Source organism: Phymastichus coffea, unplaced genomic scaffold, assembly GCF_024137745.1.
Source record: "Phymastichus coffea isolate CEN01 unplaced genomic scaffold, Cenicafe_Pcof_1.1 PCOF00018, whole genome shotgun sequence".
Classification (NCBI taxonomy): domain Eukaryota; kingdom Metazoa; phylum Arthropoda; class Insecta; order Hymenoptera; family Eulophidae; genus Phymastichus; species Phymastichus coffea.
Genome location: NW_026706829.1, coordinates 5,003,869 through 5,031,383, shown reverse-complemented (window position 1 = coordinate 5,031,383; position 27,515 = coordinate 5,003,869). Strand labels below are relative to the sequence as shown.

The window sequence follows — 27,515 nt, the reverse complement described above, 5'->3', positions numbered from 1 at the left end:
ATGATGTTGTTGAGGAGGAGGACGAGAATGGTGATGATGTTGATGTTGATGGCAATGATGAAAATGGTGATGATGATGATATGAACAACGATGGTGAAAATGATGGCAGCGAAGACGGTGAGGCTGATGATAGTATGGATGAAGATGATGACGACGTTGGAAACGATCCGGATTGGGAGATATGAATTGACATGTTTTTTATATTTTTTCTTTTCTACTAAGGTTTTACTAAAAACTAGTAGACGAAATTCGAATAATTCGATAAAACGTTATAGTCTGTGTAAATAAAGATGATTTGTTATATAAATCTGTTTTTTCAATCATCTCCCTTAGCTGTTTTGGTTGTTCTCAATACGGGCCTCAATTATTTAAATTTTCATACACCACTGAGTTCATCACAAATAGTTATGGATAAGTGGACTTATGAAAAATTTTTTCTAGAATTGAGGTAATTAGATAAATAATTAAAAAGAAGAGTGATAATTTACTCGTTCAACTTCTAAAACTGGAATCAAGACAAATAATTGTGGGTGAGGTGACAGAATGTCAACTGACGAAAGGTTAAATAAGCGTAGGGTGGTGAGACCGTTATCGTTATTCTACCTTTTTTTCCGCTCTCGTCCTTCCTTTCCCATATTTCCCAAAACATAGACTACGTCTAACTCTTGATCATTAACACTTATACCACAGCTTACCTTTGATCTGTTACATTACCTGTTCCGCCCGTTGCTTTTGTCTTTTCAATATTATCTTCACGTCTTCTACGGCTAAACCAGGCCACACTATGCTCCTTTGCCTTTCTACCAAAGTCCATGTTTGACTCTGACTCTTCTATGAAGCAGCACTGAGCACACAGCCCTCTGCCCGTCCGTCTTATTTCGACGTCTCCCTCTCGCCGTCCGTCTAATTTCGACGCAGCCCTCTGCTCGTCTGCCCTTTTAGACGCAGCCCTCCGCTCGTCTGTCCTGTTTTAACATAGCCCTCCGATCGTCTACCCTTTTGGACGCAGCCCTCCGCTCGTCCGTCTTATTTTACACAGCCCTCCGCTCGTGTGTCCTATTTCACACAGCCCTCTGCCCGTCCGTCTCATTTCGACGTCTCCCTCTCGCCGTCCGTCTAATATCGACGTAGCCCTCTGCTCGTCTGCCCTTTTAGACGCTGCCCTCCGCTCGTCCGTCTTATTCCACCCAGCCCTCCACTCGTACCTCTTTTTATACTCTGCCCTCCGCTCGTCCGCCTTTTTACACCTTGCCTTCCGCTCGTCCATCTTATTTGGACGAATCCCTCCCACCGTCCGTCTAATTTCTTAGGTCGCACTGCGTTCGTCTGTTCTGATGCCCCCCAGCCTCATCCCCCGTTTCGTTTATTCTTCTCAAAATCCGCACCTTCGCCACATCCACTACTCTCTCCGAGCAGCCTGACACCTTTGAATCATTACGGATCTTCTTTCGTATGTCGGTTTTTTAAACGATGAAGTTACCATACGGAACAGGGCAACGAGAGATTGATTTTTAAAAAAATTATGGAAATTTGTTTTTGGAATTTCTTTTCACCGAAAAGTGGCGACGACTTTTATAATTTTCAGTTTTTTATTATTTATAATTCTTAATTCAACTTGGAAAAATTGATGTACACACATTTACGCACTTTATGAAAAGCGTTTCGCTTCCCAGACTACGACTTAAAGTTCTAATGCATTCTACAATAATCCTAATTATTTTGATAATTGTAGCTTGCTCGTCAGATTGATAATAATATTTCAGAAATGCGCAATGTATTGTAGATCTAGTCTTCAGCATTGCGATATTTTCTTTATAATTATTATGTGCTGGAAATAATTTCATGACTAATGATCATTACTGAAATTCAAATTTTACTTACCTGATTCGAGGCGCCGAGTTGCTGCAAGCCATCGTAGCGACAGTATTTTTGTTTACGAGCCACCTACTTGCCAAAATGCGTTTTTTCTCGGAGATTTAAAGCTCCTTCTATTATAGGCTCTATTAGAGTCTCACCCATAGTCTCAAATTCAGATGTGATACGATTCGCACGCGTGAGAAATTTTAGAATGGATTTCCTGTGTGTGACTAGTGTAAATCGTCTCGCACACGCGAATTGAGACTTTGTTCCAAGTGTGATGACACATCAGGAGTGAATTTCCCTCATGGAAATTTTCAGCCGAGGGTTGTCAGTATTTATTTATTATTATTTTATTTCTTAATCTTAAAAAAACGTATAACCAAGCTAATTGGAAACACACTGTACGCCTCTACCTATTGATCTCAATTTTCTCAAAAGCAAAAAAAGGCAATGATGTAGTAGCCGATCACAGCGATTTTCAGCATTAAATGAACATAATTCTTAAGTAAGACAGCGAGTTTGAATTCGACGATTACGAATACTAAATAACCTATTTCGCAAAATAAACACAAAAGCTTTCACGTACATCATTGTTATTAGTCAATCGGTATTGAACCGTTCTTTTTATTGATACGCGTTCAATCAATGAATACGTATATCAGTATGTAGACGTGGGAGCTCCGTGTTGCAAGATTGGGTTGAGCACCGCTTGCAATCAGCGGCGGCGCGCGCCGCTGGCCTCCCCTCACTGCTCCGCGCTCGCCACCAAGCGCTCGTTCTTCTAAAGCTGTGCACTGATTGGCCGATCTTTGAAGCTAATTATCTAATTACCTAATTATTTAATCGAAAAACTAAGAACACAATTCTAAATTAATTTTTCGAGACGAATCGAATGGAATTATTAGTTACATATGTTTTTGAATCACCCTGTATATTTGTTTTGAACTGGAATAAGTGCTCATCGCAAATCATTTCATGTGTTCATATGTAAACAAACATTTTGAGTGTCTTCAGCTTGAGTAAGCAGAGCACGCGGTCAGTTGAACGTAGGTACTAGCAGGCGAATGTTCTCGATATTCATACTGAATATTTATTTCATAATGAAAGAGAAGTTTTTGAAAAAAGTTACAAATGGATTGCAAAAAAAACGAAGATGAGCTGAAAAGAGTGAAAAGAGAAAAGACTAATGAAAAGAGGCAGCTGTTAAAAACTAAGCAGGAACTACAAAAAATTAAACTTCAAAAATTCAATCGAGAGAAAACTAACATCAAATATGACACGTAAGTAGTTTAAAATATAATATTACTTGTTGCCGGATAATTATAGATAAAGTTTATATTTTGCTCAAATGCTTCAAGTGCACTTTTAATTCAATGCAGTTTTTTTAGTTTGATTATATTTTCATTATTCTAGTTTCCATTCTGGTATAAATAATGGAGTGTTGGAAAACAGTGCAAGTATTAGCAGTTGCCTCCGGGAAACCAAACCAGTAACTTATTTTAATCATCGAAAGCGTAAATCTTCTACAATAAATGAAACTCCTGCCCAAAAAAAAACTGCACATACTTCTTATACTCCTGATTCTGTTGATAATTGTGATAATTATGTGAACAAACATGATTCAGATGAAGAGCTAAATTCTTGCATTTCTCATCACAGTGGTTGTTGTGAATTTATGAGCGTAAATTCAACTAACAATGTAACACAATGTTCTTCAGAATACTCAAAAAAACTAAATATTGAACTTGGTAAATTAAAAACTTCTTTGAATTGTGCCAAAAATAGAGAAAGAAGACTCAGAAGAACTATTATCGAATTACATAATGTTATTAAAAAAAAAGAAATCAAAAGTCAGAAATGGAAAAATAAATACTTCAAATTGCTGAAAAAAAATTCTGACGAAAACAATGATGAAACTAACAAGAACGTAAATTATATAATGAGCAAAGGAGAATCTGAAATATGTAAAAGCTTAATAATAGGTGAAGTCATCAAATCACAAATACTAATTAATAAAAAATAGTGTAAAAATGAAAAGGATAAATCCATGTATGCTCAGTTGATATCGGGTAGAGTCGCAAAAAAAAATAAGTGTGTTAAAAAAATGAATAAATATGTCAGCAGTTATTATCAGCGAAAATTCTCAAGATACAGTAAATTAGTTTTTAGTCGCTCCAATAAAAAGAAGACAATTAAAACTGAATTAATCCGTAAGATCATATGTGATTTTTTTGAAAGAGATGAAAATTCATCAGTAGCTCCAGGTAAAAATGATATTATATCAAAGAAAGGTATCACTAAAACCAAACGATTTTTGACAGATACTCTCGATAATTTGTATAAAAAGTTCCTTAAAGAAGAAACTTTGAAGATAGGTAGGTCAACATTTTTTCGATACAAACCGTTTTGGATTCTAAAAAAGAAATTATCTGCTCGAGACACATGTTTATGCAAAGTACATGCGAATTTTGATTATTTATTACAGAAATTATTCTATCATTCAATTGTCGAAACTGCAAATGCAAATATGTTTATTAAACGTATTGTATGTGATCTGAATAGTAAAGCATGCATTTATAGAGAGTGTTCAATATGTAAGAGAAGAATTGTTAAAAGAGCTGAAAATAGACAGCAGTCTTATTACTATAAATGGGTTACTGACAAAGAAAGTAGAATAGGCAAACATAATAAAACTTATGTTGTTAATATCACTAAAAAGACTAAAATAGAATGTTCAGTTTCTAAAATAATTGAAGATTTAAATCTACTGTTACCGTCATATTTGAAACATGTTTACAATACAAGCCATCAGATGAATTTCTTTCACATGATAAAATCTAACTTGAGAGCAAATGAAGCATATGTTATTATAGATTTTTCGGAAAACTATGTATGTAAATACGCAAGCGAGATACAAGCAGTACATTTTGGTGCCTCTGCAAAACAGTTAACTATGCATACTGGGGTTTTCTATTATAAACGATCTAATGGCGACATTATTTGTAAATCATTTTGTACGATATCTGAGAGTTTGAGACACGATGCAGCGGCTGTGTGGGCTCATATGCAGCCAATTATTGCCTTGATAAAATCGGTTGTACCGGATGTAGAAAGTATTCATTTTAGGAGCGATGGGCCTACAACCCAATATAAGAATAAAACAAATTTCCAACTATTTCATCATTTCTGCAACAAGCTCAAACTCAAGCGAGCATCCTGGAATATCTCGACGCCAGGTCATGGAAAGAGCAGTGCCGATGCTATAGGTGGAACAATAAAGCGATTATGTGATGATCATGTTTTGTTAGGAAACGATATTACTTCAGTCAAAGATATAATAACAGCACTGAAAAAAGAATCGAAAACTAAAATTGAAACCTTTGAAGTAGAGTTATGTGATATTGAAGCTATAGACTTACTCGTTAGATCTGATTTAAAAGCAGCTCCAAATTCAAACCAAATCTTTCAATTGTTGTGGAGTGAAGAAAAAAAAGAATTATTGTATTTAAATTATCTTTCTTGTAATACATGTTCTGAAAAACTGCCATGCGATCATTATGCTTTGAAACCTCAAAGCTGGAATTTATCTCCCTCAACAATAAAAAGAGAACTAAAGAAAAAACCAAAGAAAGTAGCGCCTAAGAAGAGAAGCTTGTAAAAAAAATGATTTGGTTATATTTTATATTGTTATTTTGACGTTATATAAATAATATATTTATTTATAAGATTTATAATATATTGATATGTTTCGAAAATCATTTTTGAATAATAAAGTGACAGTTATTGAGTTTAAAAACAACTATACTATCTCATTGGAAACCGTAATCGTTAAAGTGAATAATTTTAATTTTTAATTTTTTTATTAATTTTTTTAAAAAAATAACTATTTAAAAAAATCGTGAGCACTATTTTTTTCTTCCTTTGTGGACATAATACTGTACAAAAAATTTTTGTTTAGAGTGTGCTATCAAAAAAAAAAATTTTTTTTTTCTTTCCCGAAAGTTAAAAGTTCCGTGGATATCCTCATATCGGCGATGACATGGCAAACGCTTTCACAAATTTTTTATCTTTCTATTCTTTCTGGACAAGCATTCACTTCAAACATGACTTGATTAACAGCTTCACTCAATTGCAGTCATCGATAAAATATGATGAATTTATGAATGATTACTTCACCGTTAGTATGGCGAATGATACAGATGTGAACGTATCAAAGGCAAGAAAAGCAGTTTCAAGTGGTTTGAGGGATGATAAAGGTTCTCCTTCAAAACTTACTATTTCAGCTAACAACCTTTTCACAATGAAATTGGATGATTTCGTCATTTCACATTCTGAACTTCTACAACAGAAACTTGTGGGAAAATTCGAGTTTGAAAAAAAATGCATGCTAAATCGATGAGAATCCTTCAGAGGACTCTAAGGAACCATTCTCATCGATTTAGTTTGTTTAAAAAATTATCCCACCCATCTCTCTTTAGATAACACGTCGATACTCTGCACTACCTGTAGGCCAAGCTCGCTGCTCGTATGAGGAAACTTGTGGGAAAATTCGAGTTTGAAAAATAATGCATGCTAAATCGATGAGAATCCTTCAGAGGACTCTAAGGAACCATTCTCATCGATTTAGTTTGTTTGAAAAATTATCCCACCCATCTCTCTTAAGATAACAGCTCGACACTCTGTACTACCTGTAGGCCAAGCTCGCTGCTAGTATAAGGAAACTTGTGGGAAAATTCGAGTTTGAAAAATAATGCATGCTAAATCGATGAGAATCCTTCAGCAGGCTTTAAGTGGGGATTCTCATCGATTTAGTTCGTTTCTGAAAATTATCACCCACATATATGAGTATAATACGTAACTCTTTGATAACTGGAATACTCCAAACTATCTGCACAATGAATTTGCCCCTCGTATAAGAAAACTGCTGAAGAAAATTGAGATTCTACAAATGCCTTTATTTATAGGAATAATAAATTAGCAGAAAAAGTAATATATTAAACTATACGAACGCCAGGATAAATTATTTCAAACGTAAGCCCATCTGCTTAGGGTGTCATGGCGGCGCGCTCGCGCATGCGTATGACTGCATTTGATGGCCGTATCATTTAACATGGAATAATTTATTAATTATTTCTGAGGCTACGGTTGAAGATATTTAAAAACTAATGATACCAATCGAAAGAGAAAATTAGGAGCATTCGATTGGCATAATCATATTTTAATTGCTCATCCGTAGGTCAAGATAGGGATTAAAAACGGGTCAGCGCCAGCAACTGCAATTTTACTTTTTATCTGGTAAACTATAAGAAGAGAAAATTTTTTGGAAGAATATTCGGAAAGAGCATTGAAAATCCTTTGATAGGGTATTTTTTTTTTCAATTTTCCGACGATATGGTTGCTAAGTCGATGGAGCTGACTAAGATCCAACCTTTACCAACGCGACAGTATTTTATACATTATTATGTCTAGCAGTAACATCTCCTCGTTTAGACATACCACTAGCTGTTCCGTCTCCTTTATACAATATCTATAGTATAATCAAATATTTTAATTAGTATATCTAAATTAAGTTGATCGAAAACGAGCAATTCGCTGAGCTTGTGAAACGTCATAAGGTACTTATAACATCGTACAAATGAAAGAATGAAAACTGAGTATAAGTAGTACTGCATCAGTAAAGAATATGTATGAAACAGACATTTTAGACAAAAAATGTATAAATTGATGATTAATTAGAAGATTATTTTTTAGTTAGTTGGTCATCAATTAGGTTATTCATTCTGAATAATTGTAAAAATTTATTTTCTTAACAAAGTTGAAGTTGATAATCGAATTCATAATTATAATTTATAATTAAATGATTGATAATTAAATAATGATCGAAACAGAATTCCATAATAGTCATGTAATTCTTGCCACTGGTAGTTATGATCATACTATTAAAATTTGGCAAGCACATACAGGGATTTGTCAACGTAATTTACAACATGCTGATTCTGTATCCTTTTTTATATGAATAGAGTGTCAGTGAATACGGATGATCAATATTAATTTATGGTGATCAAGGAAGGTTAAGCTATAATTAAAAGTCAAGTTTTACTTTTTTTAAACAGAATATTGTTTGTTTTATAGTTTGCATAATATATTATACTTACTGAGTTTCTAGTTTGTACAAATTCATATATTTTACTTAAAATATATTTTTTACAGAATATATTTTCAGCGTATCATAGTTGCTATGAAGCATATATACTTAGAGACAGATATTGGATAAAAAATTATGTATATATATATATATGTAGTATAAAAATTTTGGTATATTTGATATTTTATCAAAAATGCTTTGGCAAGATGTTTTTATTAAATTTGTAGTTAACTGCAAATTTTGATAACGTGATAACATTAAAACTAATTATTAGCTACTTGTTATCAGAAGGTTTTAGTCTTATGGCAATGGAATTTATTCAAGCTGAAATTCTTCCATTTATATCAATGAAATCATATTGTAGACCAATTTTTTTATAGACCTATTATCTATGTATGCTTTTGTAACTTCCTTACTATTTATAGCCTAAGATTTCTGTAAAATTGACAAGGATGCTATAAATTACTTATAAATATTTTCAGAAATAACAAAAATAGTATTACTACTATGTTATTATGTACGATCCCAAAAATGGATTATATATGTTAGTATCATATACAATTTTTCATGATCTATGGCATATTGTGGCTATATTATTATTTATTTATGTATTTAGTTATTTATATATAAAATGTTCACAGCATGCATTAGTGCACTTTCTTGACTGAAATCACTTTTGACTAAGAGTAAGCCCCCTTTGTTATTTTTATTATTTATAGTTTAATGTAGTAGTGACTTTGAAATAGTTTGAGCACTGACTAAACAATTATTTGTGAGAAAAGCTACCTAACATTTCAAATAGTATTGGTGGCATTTTGCAAAGTAGATTTTCTATGAAAATATAAAATTTTCCAAGAATAATTATAAGTGTTTTTAAAGGATTACAATCATTTTATTAACCATATCAAACTGTAATATAGTGATCTAAATATGAAATAACCTTGAGTAATAACCTCTAAACTATCTTACTTTCTTTGATTATAAGAAAGTACAGTACAGATGACTATTCGAGGTAATACTTTATAATTTTGAGACTATCTAGGGGGCAAAAAATTTGTGTGGAAAACTATCTTCACTTGCAACAAATTATTTCATTTCCACAAATTTCTTCCTCCATCCCATTTCATGTATTAATAGTGGAAAAGTGTTTAATACGTAAAAAAGTTTTCTAGAAGTTTTTGTATACACAATCCTTGTTCCGCTTTATGAATTTTGTTGATATTATTTTCGGGTACGAAATAATGAAGGTCACTTTCGCATGTGAAAAAAATATTAGTTCTTTATTTATAATTAACACAAAAGAAGTTATTACCGCTTTATCTATCATCAATACTCTCCTAAAAATATCAAGTAAGTTCTTATGCAAGTTCTTACATAAGTTTTTACGTAAGAACTTATCAACAATTTCATTTAAAAAAAATTTGTTACTTATTATTTTTATTATTGTAGTAATTTGACACAAACTATATGAATGTGAAAATAATTTCTCTCCACAATGACAACTAAAAAAAAGATTAGAGAAACCAAAGATATATAAAATGTGCATATATTTGAAATACGCTTATAAAGTAAATAATTTAAGGAAGTGATCAAGATTAAGCTGATTAATAAAGATTATATTGAAATACAAAAATGATTTATTACAGTTACAAAATCATAAAGTAATAGCGTGAAATAATATTCAATTGATTATAATTATTATTTATTCTGTACAAAAATAATGCAAAAATATATTATATTTAACCATGCGCTATTATTCATAAAAAATAAGCATAAGGTATTTTAGTAAACATTAATATTGCAATGTATTAGTAAAATAACAAATTTGACAATGGACAAATGTATTCCTGTTTATTCACTTCCATATAAATACCAACAGTTTTTATAGTATATAATAGTTAGTGAATTTTCTATTCTTGCAATCCTACGAAGCGCTTGATAATTATTAATTAAATTATTCTGAATGGTGCAAATAATATTATATAAAGTATATTCTTCTTTATTATGATGATCAATAATAAATTGATTGATCTTTAAAAAACATCCGTTGACCAACTGAGCAAAGGCATTATCTGAGCGTTTATTAACTTTTAAAGACGATGAGTATAAACAATTGTCTTTGTGCATTCTTTTAAAACATTTGCTTGCTTCTGGTAATTGATAATTATTAGCCATATTGAATTTTATCGAAACAGCTTTTCCAAAGTATGTTATTTCATTAATTTTAATATTTTTTTTAATTTTCAACTTCAATTATTGTTTAAATATACTTTCACAATTTCTGGAGCAGTGGAAAAAATTTTCTTTTCCAAAATTAATGTAATGTGATTAACATTAATATACCTTAGAATTTGTAAACTTACTCCATATGCACAATGAATGCCTTGTAAAATATAATGGTTTCCTGCTTCGAAAGAAAAAATGGAATGTGCTCAAAGCTGGCCTCAGTTCACAACATTTCTTGCAAGGTGCAATAGTGCATGAATATTAGATGTCATATCAGTAATTCCAAAGTTTTTTTGAGTTTTAAAAACGAATTCTTAGAGCATTTCATCTGCTTTGTGTGCAATACTAACTTTAGTTGACAATATTAGGTACAGACTCGCAACAAATAAAGTCTAATAATGAATTAAAGTAGGCGATAGGACTAATGAAAATATTGGTGCACTAGGATATAATATCCAGTTTTCCCATTCTCTACATTTTCAGAACTTATAATCACTCAAAGACCTTCTTAACCGTGAAACCTGATTAGGGAAATTTTATTTTTTGTAACAGCAACTAAATAATATTCAAATCTTGATTTTGAAATAGAAGATTCGTTATTTGCTGGCCAACTCCTATCAAACTATTGTGCATGTAATCAGGACCAAATCTTTTTTCTATTATATCAAATTTTTTCAAGTACATGAAAAGAGAAGGATGTTTGATCCTATCAATAGGTTTGTAATCATCGTCTACAGATTTTTTCATATACTCAATTGTAGATTGAACGTTTCTTTGACGAATATCATCTAGAGCATCTTCACCATACGCAGAATATTTCATGCTACCCGCCCATTTACCCGGATGCAAACATCAGTTGCATCCGAATTTTCCGTTGAATTGTTTTATTCCTTGAATTTGTGCTCTTGCGACTGTATCTACGCAAGTTCTTACGTAAGTTTTTATGTAAGTCTACGCAAATGACTAGCGTGTATCCTTTTATCTGCCTCACCTCTTCTTTTATAGTACATGTTGTACCTTTACTTACTTTGTTATTTATCATGTCTACAAAACTGTCTAAAAATACCATGATGTTAGGTTTTGTTTTATTAAACCATAATCCACAAGGGATCAAGTTATTAAACCGTTCTTGTGGGGGTATTTTGTTCACCATTAAATATATAGGTTATAATGAGGAAAGGGTAGATTTGAAAGGAGAAGCTCCATCGGTATTAAATATTGTCGATACTGTGACGTCGGGGTCACTCTCAGGTACGCTTGGAGTAAGCGTAAACTCAGGGTTGCTCTGATTTGGCTATCGTGTAACACATAAGCTGGGATGAGCAATATTGTTGCGTGGAGAAAACTGTATGCTAGCGCGGTATGTAATAATCAAATGTTATTATGAACACACCAGACTCACGCTTAATGTGTTCTTAAGGGACTTTAATGAAAATTCACCAGACTCACGCTTAATGAATTTCCAAAAAACGGATTGCTTAAAGAAAGAAAAGGATAGCCAGATATAAGGTTTTAATTACTTTTATTTTATTTAATTACTTATTATTAAGGCTGCGCTCTCTCTGCTCATTAACCTCTTTCTCTCTCTTTCTCTCTATTCTGGATGTAGTTGGGTGACTTCTTGATTGAATTTTGGCTGACTTCTTCAAAATTTTCTTCTCTGATGCTTCCTCCAGCACTTACTCACTGGTAGTCACTTCTTATTAGGCACTTCCTGGTACTCACTCCACTCCTCCAGTCTTATACAGAGCTTTTTATAAGCAGTGGGTGGTTGGGTGGAAATTTCTTTCCTCAGGCCCATGAAGCGATAACGGCCAAATTTTGTATTGGTGGGAAATTTTCTAATCATATCTAGGATTTCTTTATTGGTCTGTGGGCGTGAATTTTCAGAGAGAGAAAGCCCTTTTTAACTTGGGCCCTTTTCTCTAGATGGCTCTCGGAGTGCTACTTTTAAGAGCAAGAGTAACGCTATAGTTTATAATTACTTATATAAAATCGTACTAAACTTAGTTAATTTTAACGATACATAGTTATTATTACAATAATTCAATTATTATAAATATTTAGAAAAATCCAAAACTTCTACGATTTATTATAAAATGCATTATTGTTCTAATATAAAATTATTTATTGGTTATTTGGTGACTAAAAGATGCGCATTATAATAACTAACAAAATTAATTAAAATCTATTTAATATTACGGATATTTTCTTAAAATTCGGTGGGAAAAAAAGATAAATTGCATTTTTATGGCCCCCTTCCATTATGAGCGCGATAACGCTTCGCGATGTATACGCGATGATCGTAGGCTCCTGTCAACATATCCGCGTGGGACAAAGCAGGATAGAGCGTCGCAGGCTCGGGCCACAATCAAGTTTTATATAAACTCTTTATCTCGAATGCTTTTTCATCGTAGGAAATCAGGAAAATTCCCGCTCCGTTCTTGATATTTATTTCTATTGATTAATATTGAAAAAGAACTAAGTTACGGCTGGCCGTTACAATACATATTTGTGTTTGTCTTCATCTGGTAGGGAATCCACGAACTCATATTTTTTACCGTTATAGATATCTTTTATGATATTTTCCTCATTAGGTCGGTGATTTACAATATAATCGTAATAATTTTTGTGACAATCTAATAATTCTATTATTGGAAACGATGGATTAATTATTACAAATAAGTATTCTCATGCTAAACCAGAAATATCTACAGATTTGTTGCATGTTGTACAAGTTGCGTTATCCTCAAGATCTTCTGATTGACCTAAGTATCCATTATACGTCAGATAATCCTGCTAGAACAAGAACATTCAACCGGATTGAAAATCCAATCAGCTTCGAGTCTATTTCTGAATCCTACAAATGACAATTTAAATTTATCAAACTGGAATCGATCTGAATCCCCTTTAATATTTTTCAATCCTGAAATTAATTATTATAATATGTAAAATTAATTTCGGGATAAAAAAACATTAAAGTGAATTAAGATTCATTCTACTTTAATGAATTTCAATTGTTATTTGTAGGATTCAGAAACAGACTCAAAGCGGATTGGATTTTCAATCCGGTTGAATGTCCTTGTTTTAGCAGGGAAACTGTATGAAACTTCACATCATTTTCATTATTGAAAATCTAACTAATTTTGTATTTTGATTATGGTAAAATAGGTTTTTCGAAAATAGAATTGATTAAGGTGAGTACCTTGCAAGGGAAAAACTCATTAGCTACGGTACGTCACAGCTATGCCCCGTGATTTTGAGTCCTATCTCGGTTAAGGAAGCCGGCGCTAACTCCCATAAACTCAAACTTTAAGCGAATGGCCGACAAAAGGAAATTAAAACACATCATACATTATTTTCGTATATATATGTATATATATATATATAGTGGGTTTCGACTCGGGGAAGGGAGTGGACGTGTTTTGACTATAAGTACGAGTTTTGGTGAGAAAGTTAGAGAGAAAAAGTGTTTGAGGAGAGAGAGATATAGGTGAAAAGAGCGTGGAGGTGGAGGAGAAGTGGAGTAGAGAGAGAGAGAGGCTTGGAGAAGAGCAGGAAAAAGCAGAGAGAGAGAGATAAAGAAAAAAAAAAGTTGAGGTTAAGAGAGAAAATTAGGAAGCGGAAAAGGCAGACAGAGAGGAGGGGCGGTTTGAATTAAAGGCGGAGACAGAAAAGGTAAGACAGGGAATAAAGGTGAGATCACGAGTAGTGATAAAAAGATTTGTGACAACAGAAAAATTAAGAGATAAAGGTGGAAAGATGGATAAGAAAGCCCAGAGGAGGAAAAGAAGAAAAGAGTAAGGGCGGTGAGGGGGAGAGAGAGCGGAGGAGAGGGGCTGAGGGGATTAGAGGAGAAATGAGAGAGACAAAAAGATGCAAGAGTGAAAATGAGAGGAGCGTGATGGAAGGCGAGGGGGAAGAGGGATTAGACAACACGATAAGAAAAGTGGGAAAAAGTAGTGGTGTAGAAGATATAATGGAAAAGATACGGGCAAATATTTAAGAGAGGTATGGGAGGAAGAAAGGAGAGAATGGGCAGAAATGTTTAAAGAAATAATGGGAAAAATGGAAAGAATGGAGGCAGAGGGGAAAAGAAGAGAAGAAAGATGGGAGAAGGAAATAGGAAAAGTTAGGAAAGAACAAGAGAGAAAGAGAAAGAAGAAAGAAAGAAAGAGACGAAAGAAGAAAGGGAAAAAGCAGAACGCAGAGAAAAGAAACTGCAGGAAAAATGGGGAGAGAGAATGAACCAGTTGGAATAAGAGTGCATGAAACTAAAAGAAAGTATAGAAGTAGGAAACGAGAAACAAAGAGGAAGAGAAGTAGGCAATAAGGAAGAAATTGAGTATATGAGAGAAAAAATGGATAGAGAAAGTAGGTTAAACAATATAATAGTGACAGACTTAGAGGGTGGGTTAAGATGGGAAAAGAAGGGAGAGGTAGAGGACTGGTTGAGGGAGGAATTAGAAATGAAAGGGGAGATAGTGAATCTGAGAAGAATAAGAGGGACAGCGGGGAGGGATAATCGGAGAGAAAGAGGATAAAAGATGTGGCAAATTAGATGCGCTTCATGGGAACAAAAAGGAGGAATTATGAAGAGGAAAAAGAAGCTGGATCAGAAACAGATCTTCATAGATCAGAACTGAACGTGGAAGCAGAGGAAGATAAGAGAGGAATTAAGAAGGAAAGCGAGAGAAATAAAAAGTAAAGGTAAAGAGGTAAAGATGTGGCACAACGGGTCGAAGTCAAAGGAAGAAGAATGGTGGTGTGGTGGAGCGAGTAAGAGGGAAAAATGGCAGGAAAAAGGGCGAAAGTGTTTCGAAAACAATAGGGAAAAAAGAGAGAGAGAGAGAGAGGAGGGAGGGGAGAGAGAGGAAAGAGAGGCAGTAAAGATACTGTTCTGGAACGTGGCGGGGATTAGGAGCATGGAGGAAGACGACTGGGAATATGTTAGAGAATTTGATATAATAGGGTTAAGCGAAACTTGGGTGAAGAGGCAAGGGGCAAAAACGGGTGGAGAAGCAACTGAAAGGGTATAACATAGAGTAGAGAGACTCAAGAAGGGAAGGAAGAACGGGGGGGGGGGAATAGGGGGAGGAATAATGGCGGTAAGAGAGAGGAAAGTGATGAGTAAGGTTGAATGGAAGAAAGATAGAACAAGTGAGGTAATAGTAGGAGAAATAAAGATCCGAGGGAGGAAACACATAATAGCAACGGTGTATATGCAACATGAGAAAAAGGAAAACTATGAATACCTAATTGAAGAGAGAGAGGAGAACAGAGGAAAAACAATAATTATAGGAGGAGACTTCAACGCAAGAACAGGAAATGAAGGGAGAGAATGGGAGACCTAGAAGAAATAAAGGCCGAGGATAAAGTGTTAAACGCAGGGGGAGAAGAAATGATAAAATGGCTGGAAGAAATGAGTTTAGTGATAACGAATGGGAGAAAAGAAGGAGATGAAGAGGGAGAAATAACATATATAGAAGCGAGAGGAATGTCAACGATAGATTATGTAGTAGGTAACGAGGAAAGTGATGAGGCAATAAAAAAGGTTTAAATAAAAGAGAGGGTAATGTTGCATCACTTACCAGAAGAAGTGAAATTAGGAGATAAAGTAGTAGAAGAAAGAAAAGAAGAGGAAGAAATAATGATAGACGACTGAAGCGAAGAAGGTATAAGAGTGTATCAGAGATGGATAGACGCAATAGGGGGAACAGAAAAATGGAAAGATATAAAAAATAGAGTGAAGAACGCAGTTGTAAAAAAGAAGATAAGGGAAAAAAAAGGATAAAAAAAAAGCTGGTGGAGAAAAGAATGTAAGGCAAAAAGGGATAGGGTGATGGCAGAGTTAAATAAGGTAAGAAAAGGGGAAGGAGACAGAGGCAAATACCTTGAAGCAAAGAGATAATACAGAGTATTTCTTACATAAAAATAAGAAATGCGAAAGAAGCTGAGGGGAAAAGAGTGGCAGAATAAATAAGAAAAGATAAGACGAGAAGATAATTCTGGGGTAAAGTGAATTGCAATAGGAAGAAAAGAATTGGATTAGATGAAAACCTAGGAAAAAAGTATGTTCTAGACGAGTGTACCGACATAACCAAATAAAAAATTCGAAGATCGAACGGACGTAGCCCGCTAAATTTCAAAATTCACCTTACTTTTTGATCACACCTCGTATATTGCTATCAAGATATTGAAACGACAACCCTTTATTGTTGTAATAAAAGCTATTCTATAGTTTTATATCAAGTTACTTTCAAAAAATTGTCCCGAATCAATTTAATTTGTCCAATAACAAAAAGGATGTTGAATAATTTTTTCAAAAATTATTTATTAACCATTATCCAGCATTATGCACGCATTTAAAAATAAAAATGCAAATTTCTTATTCAATGTGCGAATTCAATTAATAACCATATATATTGGTAATTTTACAACTTCAAACAGAAAAATAACATTTGCATTGAATATCTTGAAAATATTTGTATTTTTGGAAATTTTAATCATCAAACCATATTAATCTAAAAAAAATATATTATTATTCAATATTATGAATTTCGACTATATTATTTAAATGTTTCACTCAAACATATCTATATACTAATAAATTAAATGACCGCAGACATGTCATATTGAAGAACATGATTAATGATAAAGCCTACTGTGTATTACGCATGCTTAGTGGAAGAATAATTAATCGTCAATGAGTTGATCGGTTTGGCAATAGTTAATGAATGTTGAAAAACAAAAATTATTCATTATAGTTTATGTTATTTAATAGAGCAACATCGATCGGGTCAGAAGAAGGAAAAAAAAGTTTTGCGTATGTAATTTTTTTTATTTTTCAACATAATCTCCTTGAAGGTCGATACATTTTATTCGGCCTTCCAGTTTTTTTAAGCCATAAAAAAATATGATCTCTGAAAACCCTCAAAATAGGCATTTGTTTCGGCGATGACTTCTTCATTCGACATGAATCGTTGTCCGACAAGCCATTTTTTGAGGTTAGAAAATAAGAAAAAGTCACTGGGAGCCAAATCAGGCGAATATGGTGGATGGTCCATTAATTCGAACTTTGAATCGTTAATTTTTGCCATCGAAACTGCACACGTGTGAACTCGAGCATTGTTTTGAAGAAAGAAGTATTTTTTTTGTTCAAGTGAGGACGTTTTTCTCTAATTTTTTCTTTCAGCTAACCTAATAATGACGCATAATATTGTCCAGTGATCGTTTGACCCTTTTCCAAGTAGTCGATGAAGATGATTCCATACGCATCCCAGAAAACCGTGGCCATAATATTTCCAGTTGACTTTACTGTCATTGCCTTCTTTGGGGCTGGTTCTTCTGCGGCAATCCATTGTTTGGACTATTCTTTGATTTCAGGAGTGTAGCGGTGTACCCATGTTTCGTCTACAGTTACGAGTCGACGCCAAAAGTCTTCCGGATTACGACAGATGTGTCAAAAGAGCCTCAGAGGTGACCACGCGAGTTTGTTTGTTTTCAACAGTGAGCAAACGCGGCACCCATCTGGCTGATATTTTTTTCATGCAAAATTGAAATGATTGTACCCTTTGATACCCCTGTGGCCTCAACTAATTCTCACAATTTGAATTTTCTATCACTCAACACCATATCGTGGATTTTGTTGACCATTTCAGGCGTACTAGCTTCTACGGGGCGTCCTGAACGAGGTTCATCTTTTGTTGTTGTAGGGCCGCATTTAAATTCATTTACCGAGTTATAAACAGTCTTAGACACAGGGGCAGATTTGCCATGAACGGCGTTCAACTCAACTGTGATTTCTTTTGGTATAAGGCCTTTCAAATGAAAATGTTTTATAACCGCTCGAAACTCTGTTTTTTCCATTTTTCAAATAAACCAATAACTTTTTTTTTAACCAACGCTCACAAAAAATTGACTTAATGAATCGAGCTGAAACTTTGTACGATATCTAGTTAGTAATATTGCTTGCCAAAATCATCATAATTTAAGCGTGACGAGCGCCATCTCTTGGATTTTGTAAAGACTTGTTGACCCTCCCTTATAATAACAGAGGTATTTGAAGTCTTCAGTCATAGTAATAGTTAATATTTATTTTTTTAAGAAAAAACTATAACGGAGTAAATAAATCTGATTATATATTGAAATAAACAAATTGAAATCTGTTAATTACAATTTTTATTTTTAATTTTGCATTTTTAATCTTTAATTTTTTCACACGATCATTTATAATTCACTATTCAAAGGCGTAACAGTATCTGCAGGTGCTATGTTTATACATTATTTATAAAAAGCCAGAAATAAATATTAGTCATGTGACAAAATTCTCTCGTTACCACCAATTCTTGTTGCGTGGGTCAGTGAGGCGCTTTCGCTTACGGCAATTGAGGGAGAAAAGAGAGAAAAGGTCTCAAAACAAATAACACAAAGACAAATTCAGATTAAACTTACAACCTATTATTACTAACAGTTATTCAAATTAAAATATGTACGAGCGCGAGATAATACAGAATTACCAACTAACTGACTAAGAAACGATTTAGCGTAATCGCGAATAAATGTATCGCTGTCTTTCTTAACTAAACAATTAATCACGCACTTATCCTATTTACAAACTTACTTAAAAATTACGTAAAACCTATACTGGATGAGTTGTCCGGCACGTGAGCGCCTTGACAACCCATAGTCCTATAATTATACAAACTAACCGTAACAGTAAAAGGAAGCAATATAAAACTAAAATTAATGTAATACACTAACGAGCGTACGTAATTAAGTAGCCGGCACGTGAGCGCCTCGCTACCTATCTGCACGCGTTTATCAGTCGTACCATGGGAGAGAGAGAGAGAGAGAGAGAGAGAGAGAGAGAGAGAGAGAGAGATTCAAGACAAAGGAAACTCGACCTTTCTGGGCGCTGGGCTGCCAACCAAGTGAAGGAGAGTTGTCGCTGGCAAAGCTGGCGTCCTGGGCCTCTAGTGAAGGGTCACCGTAATCGACGCAGAAAAGCCGTTGCTGCAGGCGACGATAACTCTTTGTCTGGCTAAGGACTGCGACCTTGGGCTCCTTTTACTCTCTATCCTACTAACTATCCAAAACTGCACTGACTCGCGCACGTATTTTTTCTCGCGTTGACCGTCTCGCGGTCGCTCAGCGGTGCTCGCTCCCATCCCTTCTTGACCTATTAGTTAGTTGGCAGGCGACGCGCCGCTTATCGGTCGCGTGTCGCGCGCCTGCCTAACCCTGCATAGGTCTAATGCTCTCTCTCTCTCTCTCCTTCTCTCTCTCTCTCTCTCTCTCTCTCTCTCTCTCTCTCTCTCTCTCTGCGCTCCTCAACTTCTCGGCCCGTTCTTGGCGCTAAAACAAAAGGCCGAATGTTAGGCGCATATTTTAATGCGCCCAACGTTGGCCACCACGCCTTGTCGAGCGGAGAAGGATGGAGAAACGCAGACGAGAAGCTAGCACACGGCCTGCTCTCGTCACAGTCAGATAAGTTCAATATTTTTTAAGTTATTTAATGAATGACTGACCTGAATGAATGTCTAGAATACTTTGTGTGCCTTATACTTTTTTTCATGATCAAGTTGCTATAGCTGTTTAAGGAGAAGAAGTAATTTAAGTGAAAATTGTTGAAATAAGGGCGTTCATGCCCACTTCTGCTTGACTCCCCCCTCTACCTTCGCCGTCGTGGCGGCGCGCAGCTCGGCGCAGCTCGCCTGACATTGCACTGTCCGTGCCGCACTTTTTGAATGAAGTGTCTCCTATTAAGACGCCTTCCTTTTGTACTCAATAAATATCTTTTCTACAGATTTAAAGCTGGACTGATTTATTTTTGAATCGCTCTGCGTTGTGTTACTGACAGGTTATGGCCTAGCACGCTTCCACTGCGTGAGTACAATGAATAGTGAAAAACGTTCGCGAGTGTTTTCTTATACCAAGCAGGGAGAATAAAATGCCAAACGGTGAGAAAGAAAAGCCACAATTAAGTGGCAGTGGCGAGACTTCAAATGGTGGGACAAAAGAGGTGAACAGCAAAGAATCACGTAAGTATTTACAAAGAATAGAGAATGTTGTAATATGGCGTATCAGAAGTAATGACTTAAAGAACAGAAAAGGTGCGCGATTTGTCTATGTAAAAGTTTGATTCATAAAAAGGTTAAAAATGAAAAAGAAAACTTGTAAAATTCGATTAAAAGTAAAAGAAAGAATCCAAAGAGACAAAGTGGTGCGAGAACATTAGTACGTCATATGTTTGACTTTTGGAAAAACAAAAGCGCGCGAGCTGTGACAAGTGCCGGCCGGCGAGCACAAGCGCGTGGCGCAGCAGTAAAAGAGAAAAGATAGATAGAGACAAAACTGCAGCAACTATGGTCACGTGACACTTGAGTGCAAGGAGTGTGCTATATGAGCAAGAGAGAGAAAGAATATACACGATGGTGAGTCAAGTATGTTTTTACCTAACCGCGGACGTTCTTGTGCTTTCCGATAAAAGTCCAACAAATAAAGGAATTCGGGAGAAACAAAAATATTACTGAAAAGATAAAAATACAACAAATGCAAAATACAAAACTAATCAGCGAAATAAAATTTCATAGCAGTCCTAATTCAATCTAAACGAAACTCACGGAGACGAGTTTTATCCTGCCTGCTGATACTGAATTGGGCACTCTCAGACTTACAAGCGAAACGTGACAAAACTACTGTACTGGTGAGTTATTTATAAGGTGTGAAACATCAATCGCCATATGGCATATATGTGTATATGTGATACATTAAAACACACCTGTGAAGGATCTATGAAATTCTAATAAAATATTCGAAAATGGTTCGTGATTGATTAAGTACACACATCTGACATTTAGATTATGTATTTGATTAAATCGTGACGGAAGCAGAAAGTTTCGATGTTCGAAATTTAATGCTCATCCATCTCATTCTCTTAACCAGTCATGCGTGTCTGTGACTGCCAACTGATCTTGAGATGCACGTCCTTGGCAATACACAAATATTAAAGTCTATATGTTTACAGTAAAATAGAAGTTTCCCGAGCTCATCGAAGAGAACTGAAAGCTGCTGAAAAAATGGCACGAAGCATACATAATCGAGGGTACCGAAGCTACACTGTCAAGGACTACTGAAAATGAATCACCTGTGTGCACCGAGCATGCAATGGAGATTGAGAACACAAACAATGAAGGAGAGCAAAAAGATACGGATGGTGAGGTTACCGGTAACAAATAAGATGAAGATGGTGAGGATGGTGCGAAAGAAAGAAAAATTGCAGACAAGCTCGGTGCACTAAAAATTGATCTTGAAAAAGGTAAAGGAAACCCACGTCGTCCTCTTATATCTAAAACGAAGGTAGTTAAATACGGGGATAGATATCATTGGACAAATTTAAAAAGATATAATAAAAGTGAAATTAATTTATCAAACATTAATGATGGGAAATCTGTAATTAAAATTAAAATCAACGATCCAAGCGCTCAGTTGGCCGAATGGAAGACCTTGGTGTCAAAGTCAAAGTCATTAAGTGGACGACAGAGAGAGGTGTTAGAAAAAGAGAAAGAGAGAGAGGCGTGCGTGCCCCACGCAGGTTTAGGCAGGCACGTGACGCGTAACCAATTAGCGTATTGGTCGTGCGCCGCCTAATAAGTAGGTCAAGTGGGGAGAAAAAAAGTGAGCGAGGAAGCTGTCGATTACGGAAGCGAGCGAGCAGTCAGACGGTTCTAAGTCGGTCAGCGGTGCAGTCAGTGCAGAGTACAGAGGTAGAAGTCAGCCAAACACGCACACGCCAAGGAGCTGAGACGGAGAAGGCAAAGGACAAGTGCCTTTCACCAACATTTTTTTTATGCGTAGTATGTGTTAGTGACACCGTTGTGTTCAATAGAATTTAAGGCGTGTTAATCTTCGTTGTTCGATAGTTTAAGGTTTTGTAAGTTGCGGTAATAATAATAAGGTAAAAATTATTTAATGATATTTGAAACGTGATTTTAATTGTATTTCTTGACCTTTCCCTTCCTCTCCTTGATTGCGAGTGCGCCTCACTTATCCACCTTTGAAAATTGATAACGATGCGAATTTCGTTACAGACGTAATGGGTCCAATTACACCTGCGAGTTTTCCCAAAGGTCATCAGTACATTTCTGTGTTCATGGACCACTTTTCAAGGTTAGTTATGGCTTATTCCATGAAAGCAAAAAGCGACACGAGTCATTGCCTAGAGGTAAAAACAGGAGCAGTAGAAATTTGCTGGGCTATGATGCGATGGTGTGTTATCTCAGGACCGATCAAGGAACCGAATATACGGGTGGATACGCGGTAGAGGTGCTTCAGAAATTAGGTGCGGAACTGCAGCTAATTTCTGAAGTCCTGGCCCCACAGGATACGCCAGAACATAACGGTGTGAGTGAGCGCGTTCATCTTCAAAATTTATAACACCATTGTTTCTGCCTTTTTGGACTTTTTTGATATTGTTGCTTGATTTTTTGCTTAGCTGTACAATTAATGCCATTTTGTAGAGATCATGTTTTATTTCTTTTGCTTATAGCGTTTAAGTTTTTTTTCTTTTTTGTATATTTTCTTGGCTGATAGAGCTATCAGACGAGTAGGATAATTGTAATTTATATGTTCTGTTTTTAGGAATATTCAGCTCACTTTTGCTGTCAAGTGAATGCAATTCCTTATTGACTTCTTGTTCATTAAGTTTTTCAAGACAAGATTCTGTATAAGAGTCACTCAAACTTTTATGGTCTGACGTCTTATTTGGTACATATTTTGATCCAGATGTTCCTGATTCTGATTCAAATTCTTCAAAGTCGTTGTCAGATATCGTTTCCTAAATTGTAGAAATTGAAAAATAGAACAATGTTGGAACAATACATTTTATCTACTTCATACTTATGAAATTTTTTATTAAAACTTTTAAACTTAAATGAATATCAGGTATTTAAGCCAATAAAACAATTATTGCAATATTAAAACTTTTTAAAACTAAATTTTTAATCTATAAAAAACAATCTTAAAGTAAAATTGTTAATCTGTAAAATCTCAGGATCGTATATATTCAATTCAAAGCTCAAATAATAAGTTACGTATTCTCAGTTATGAAGTGCGATCATGACCATGGCAAATCCAGACAAAAGAATTTCACTAGAATAACGAGCATAGATTTTAGATTGTCATTTAAATTGCATGAACAATTACAGATTTGGTTTTGCATATGACGTTAGTCCATGGCTGAGTTATTGCACGAAGAAATCATTGGACCTGTTAGACATTCTAACACGGTGTGAGCAGCTTTATATTTTATTACATTATTAATAGGTTAACTATTTTAATACCATGTAAGCAGCGTTATATTTTATTTATTACGTTATTTCACTATTTCACGTCTGAAAATGCAGTTGATTATAATTGAACTTTAAAGAAAACAATGAATGCAAGAATTCTATGTAACTTGGATGATTTAACGAAATTGTTGAATGTTGATTGTTAATTTCTGGGGTATGGATCAATTAATAAATTAATTGATAGCCATGTTTCATAGTAATAATAATATAAGAACGATTATTTATTGAAAATTTGTAAAGATTACTATGATACAAAATGATTACATATTTCACTTATACACTCACGGAAATGCTCTCGCTTGTTAGCTATATGGCTTAGTATATTCCTACAGATTATATCATACGTACACTCTATACAGGGTGATTCAAAAATATATGTAAGTATGGATACCGTTGGATTCGTCTTGAAAAGTTATTCAAGACGCCATTATTAGTTTTTTTCCGATAATTAGGTAATTAGATAATTAACTTGAAAGATCGATCAATCAGCGCGCGGCTAGGTGGGCTAGCCAGCGCGCGTCGCGGCTATATGGAAGCGGTGCTCAACCTTGATGCGCGACATGAGTTCCCCAAGCCGACAGACTCATATTCATTTTATAGATCGAGTCCTATCGATTGATCGACAATAATATAAAATTATGAGGACGCACGATTAAGTGACAAAATAAATAATCCAATTATAATTATTTCATAGACCATGTAAATATTGTAGCATCACATACGCTTTAATTCATGCGAAAAGCAGCGCCCAAAAGCCAGATTAAAATGATAAATTTGTCAATGTGATTATTCGCACCAAGATTATGGTAATTACAAGACTGCAATCATGTAATTACGTCACTTGTAGAGTAATGTTCTTGGGGTTGGATTCTGAGTGTCAGGTTAATTTTTCGACTAGCCTGGAGAAAAATTTCAGTTCCTGAGAAAATTTCTCCCCGAAATACTGGAAAATTTCTATTTTCGTTTTACGGCCGTTAAGATGAGTCTAGTAAAATAATGTTAATTGAATAAAATATGTTACGTGACAGTTTTGATGTCTTTTCAAAACGGCCACGTGTTAGACCGTTTTTAGCTCCGAGTGGTCCTGAATCGGGCGAATTGAACCTTCAGTACGGTACCCCGACCGTGTCAGCGAATGGATCGCGTTTTTGCCGATAATATCCGAAATTCGTCCACACGAGCGGTAAGCGAGAGTAATGGGAAAAAAGGGGGGGGGGGCTCGCTGGTTTATTAAAATGAACTTACACGGGTACGTAGGATAGATTTATATATATTTTGATACATAAGATAACACGTCTAGTAATGATATCGCGCTACTATCTAGTTCACGATTTATTAAAGAAATGTTCTAAAATGCGCGGTCGGTCGTCCTTACACACCTGGTCCCGGTACGCAAACAAATGGATTCACCGAAAGGGGAACCTTGAATATGATAAGTAGTAGTGATAAGTAGTAGAGAGAGAAAAAAAAATACAAGGAAGAGATTTCGGTTTATCGAGAATAGAGGCCGGAAGTACTCACTCTGTTGTTTTGGTCCGAAATATTGTTTGGTTCGTTATGTGGGTAATCACTCCTTTTGAATTCGGTTAGATTAACTGGTCCAATATATATTTCTTTTATCCAATAATATTCCAATACGAAATAAAGTGAATATTGCTATGATTTTCGTTTACACAAAATTGTTAGAAATAATGGTACTCGGTATTTCGAATATTTAATTATAACTCTTATATTCTCAAACTCTTAAATTATAGATTTAACTTTAGTAGGAAAATTGCAGGCTTCTTAGTCGAGCGCTCACTCCTGACTGATTAATTCGCTGGCTCTGCTTTCGCTGGTTTATTATATAGCCTTTGTCCCTAGCATACCGTCTCTCTCTCGCGCATATGCTTTAGACGTTTACGCTTCTCGTAGTGGCTCGTCTTACCTAGCTAAGCACGCCGACTGCAGTATGCTGTCACAGCATGCTGACGCAGCGTGAATCAGCCTCTGCCGCTCATTCCCACCGAGTCGTGCCTACGAATACTGCTAGCTATACTGTGTCCGAACGGAAATCCCGAAAGGAAAATATTATTCGATAGTATATAATTGTAATATAATAGGCCGTCACGTAACAAAATAATATTCATTTTAAGCTCCGAATTAAATCATAGTATTTAAAACTAAACAAATGTTGTAATTAATATTATAAAAAAAAACTAAATAGTGTTTTAGCAGCCATAGTAGTTTCATAATAAATCAGACGAGTTCACAAATAATTAATCATAAGATTTCTGTATTTTTGCGTGATATAAATTTATTATTGATTTCCTAGTCTTAAGTAACAATGTTGAATTGCAATTAAGTACTGCGACAAACACCTATTTGCTGAAATTAATTAATAATTATTGATAATAAGAGGACTTTTTCCAGGACTTTTTCGAGGACTTGTTTGAGGACTTTTTCGAGGACTTTTTTGAGGACTATTTTGAGGACTTTTTTGAGGACTTTTTCGAGGACTTTTTTGAGGACTTTTTTGAGAACTTTTTCATTTTGAAATATGATATTTATTTTCAAAATTATTTTCGAACATCATTTTGACATTTTTTAATAACTATACTTTTATTATTTTATTGACAAAATTAAATACTTATTATATTGCTATACTTTTTATAGCTAGTTATTTTTATTTCGGTTACGTAAATTATTACACATTTTGGTGAGTAATTTTCTGTAATCTTCACTCACGAGCCTTCGATCTGCTGCCAATTGATTACACAGGTTTACAAAATAAAAAAAGTTGATGCCTATTTGACCAGACCATATAACTTTTATGTATTTTGATGCGCTGAACACGAATCCGAGGTCCGTTGATCTCCATCACGTCAGGTTCAAGGTTTTTCGAAGGTCAAATGTATTTAATACAACGGAATTTAAAATTTGACTACGGATTCGGAAAGAGCGGGAAATTTTACGTTCAAATACATATTGTTGGTTTTTTCCAACATGACCTTTGAAGGACATCTAGAGCTCAAACAAATAATAAATAGACCTTATTTGCTTTTTATCCATATGAACTTGTTTTTGAGACCTCCGATGGGCTTCTATTGTATACTGTCATGTATCTTTGTATTCTGAATACAAACCTGGAATCCATTTGACCTCATCCAGTTAAGATCAAGGTCACTTCAAGGTTAATTCGTTAATTTTGCACAAAAAAAACAAATATAACCCTAGTCTTTGAACCCTGGTTGCTTTAACCCTCGAGTCCTGCATCTCTGCGTGACTATAACCCTTTACTCTCAACCTCCGATCTCCATATCTTAATTTTTTCAGCCCCGAGCCCGGTAACCTGCAACTCTACAACCCCGACCTTCACATCCTAATTTCATGAACCCCTGATGCGATGAACTTCGATCTATATCGCGAAAGGCTTTTGAGCGTACAGAGGCGAGGGGCCTTGAGGACATCTAGCGCATACTGGACGGTCTCGAGGGAAGCTATTCTGGTTGTCGATAGTGTAATCCCCGTAGATCTTCTTACTAGGGAGCGCAAGAGGATCTATGACAGAAGATTAAACGAAAATAAAGTAGAAGTAGCCAAGGAGGAGAGTAATAGAATAATAGAAGTATGGCGAGAACGGTGGTCGAGAGATGGTAAAGGCGTATGGACGAGAAGCTCAATTCCCGACATTAGGGCGTGGATGGAGAGGAGCTTCGGAGAAGTGAACTTCTACCTTACGCAGATGCTTACGTGCTATGGGTACTTCAAATGCTACCGGGATTCTTCGAATAGTAAAGTAGAGAACAGGGTTGTAGATAGGAGGATTCGCTTGCTTTTTACCACTGCATAAAAAATCTCGAACACGGCATAGCAAATTCTACACGCCCCGACCTTGATATTCTCGAAATCGAATTGAAATCCAATCGAAATTTAAGATCTTCTAACTTTCT

General features: G+C 35.0%; 2 protein-coding genes across 3 annotated transcripts in view; both read left to right on the top strand.

Annotated features, from left to right (window-relative positions):
• Positions 1-7,340: 7,340 nt before the first annotated feature.
• The window catches only part of LOC131675251 (target of rapamycin complex subunit lst8), a 383,875-nt gene continuing 363,700 nt past the window's right edge, over positions 7,341-27,515 (top strand). Inside the window, exon 1 of one of the 2 annotated variants that reach the window (XR_009303023.1) lies at positions 7,341-7,858. Coding sequence is in view for 1 of the 2 variants with exons in the window: in XM_058954158.1 (XP_058810141.1) it covers positions 7,736-7,858 (123 nt within the window). In the remaining variant the exon portion in view is untranslated. The remainder of the gene's footprint in view (positions 7,859-27,515) is intronic. The other variant, XM_058954158.1, reaches the window with a different exon arrangement.
• Positions 8,715-23,010, top strand: LOC131675253 (uncharacterized). Its single transcript, XM_058954160.1, has 4 exons — positions 8,715-9,017; positions 22,324-22,402; positions 22,468-22,634; positions 22,874-23,010. Exons 1-4 carry the CDS (start codon positions 9,005-9,007, stop codon positions 22,960-22,962), a joined length of 348 nt encoding a protein of 115 aa, XP_058810143.1. The 5' UTR covers positions 8,715-9,004; the 3' UTR covers positions 22,963-23,010.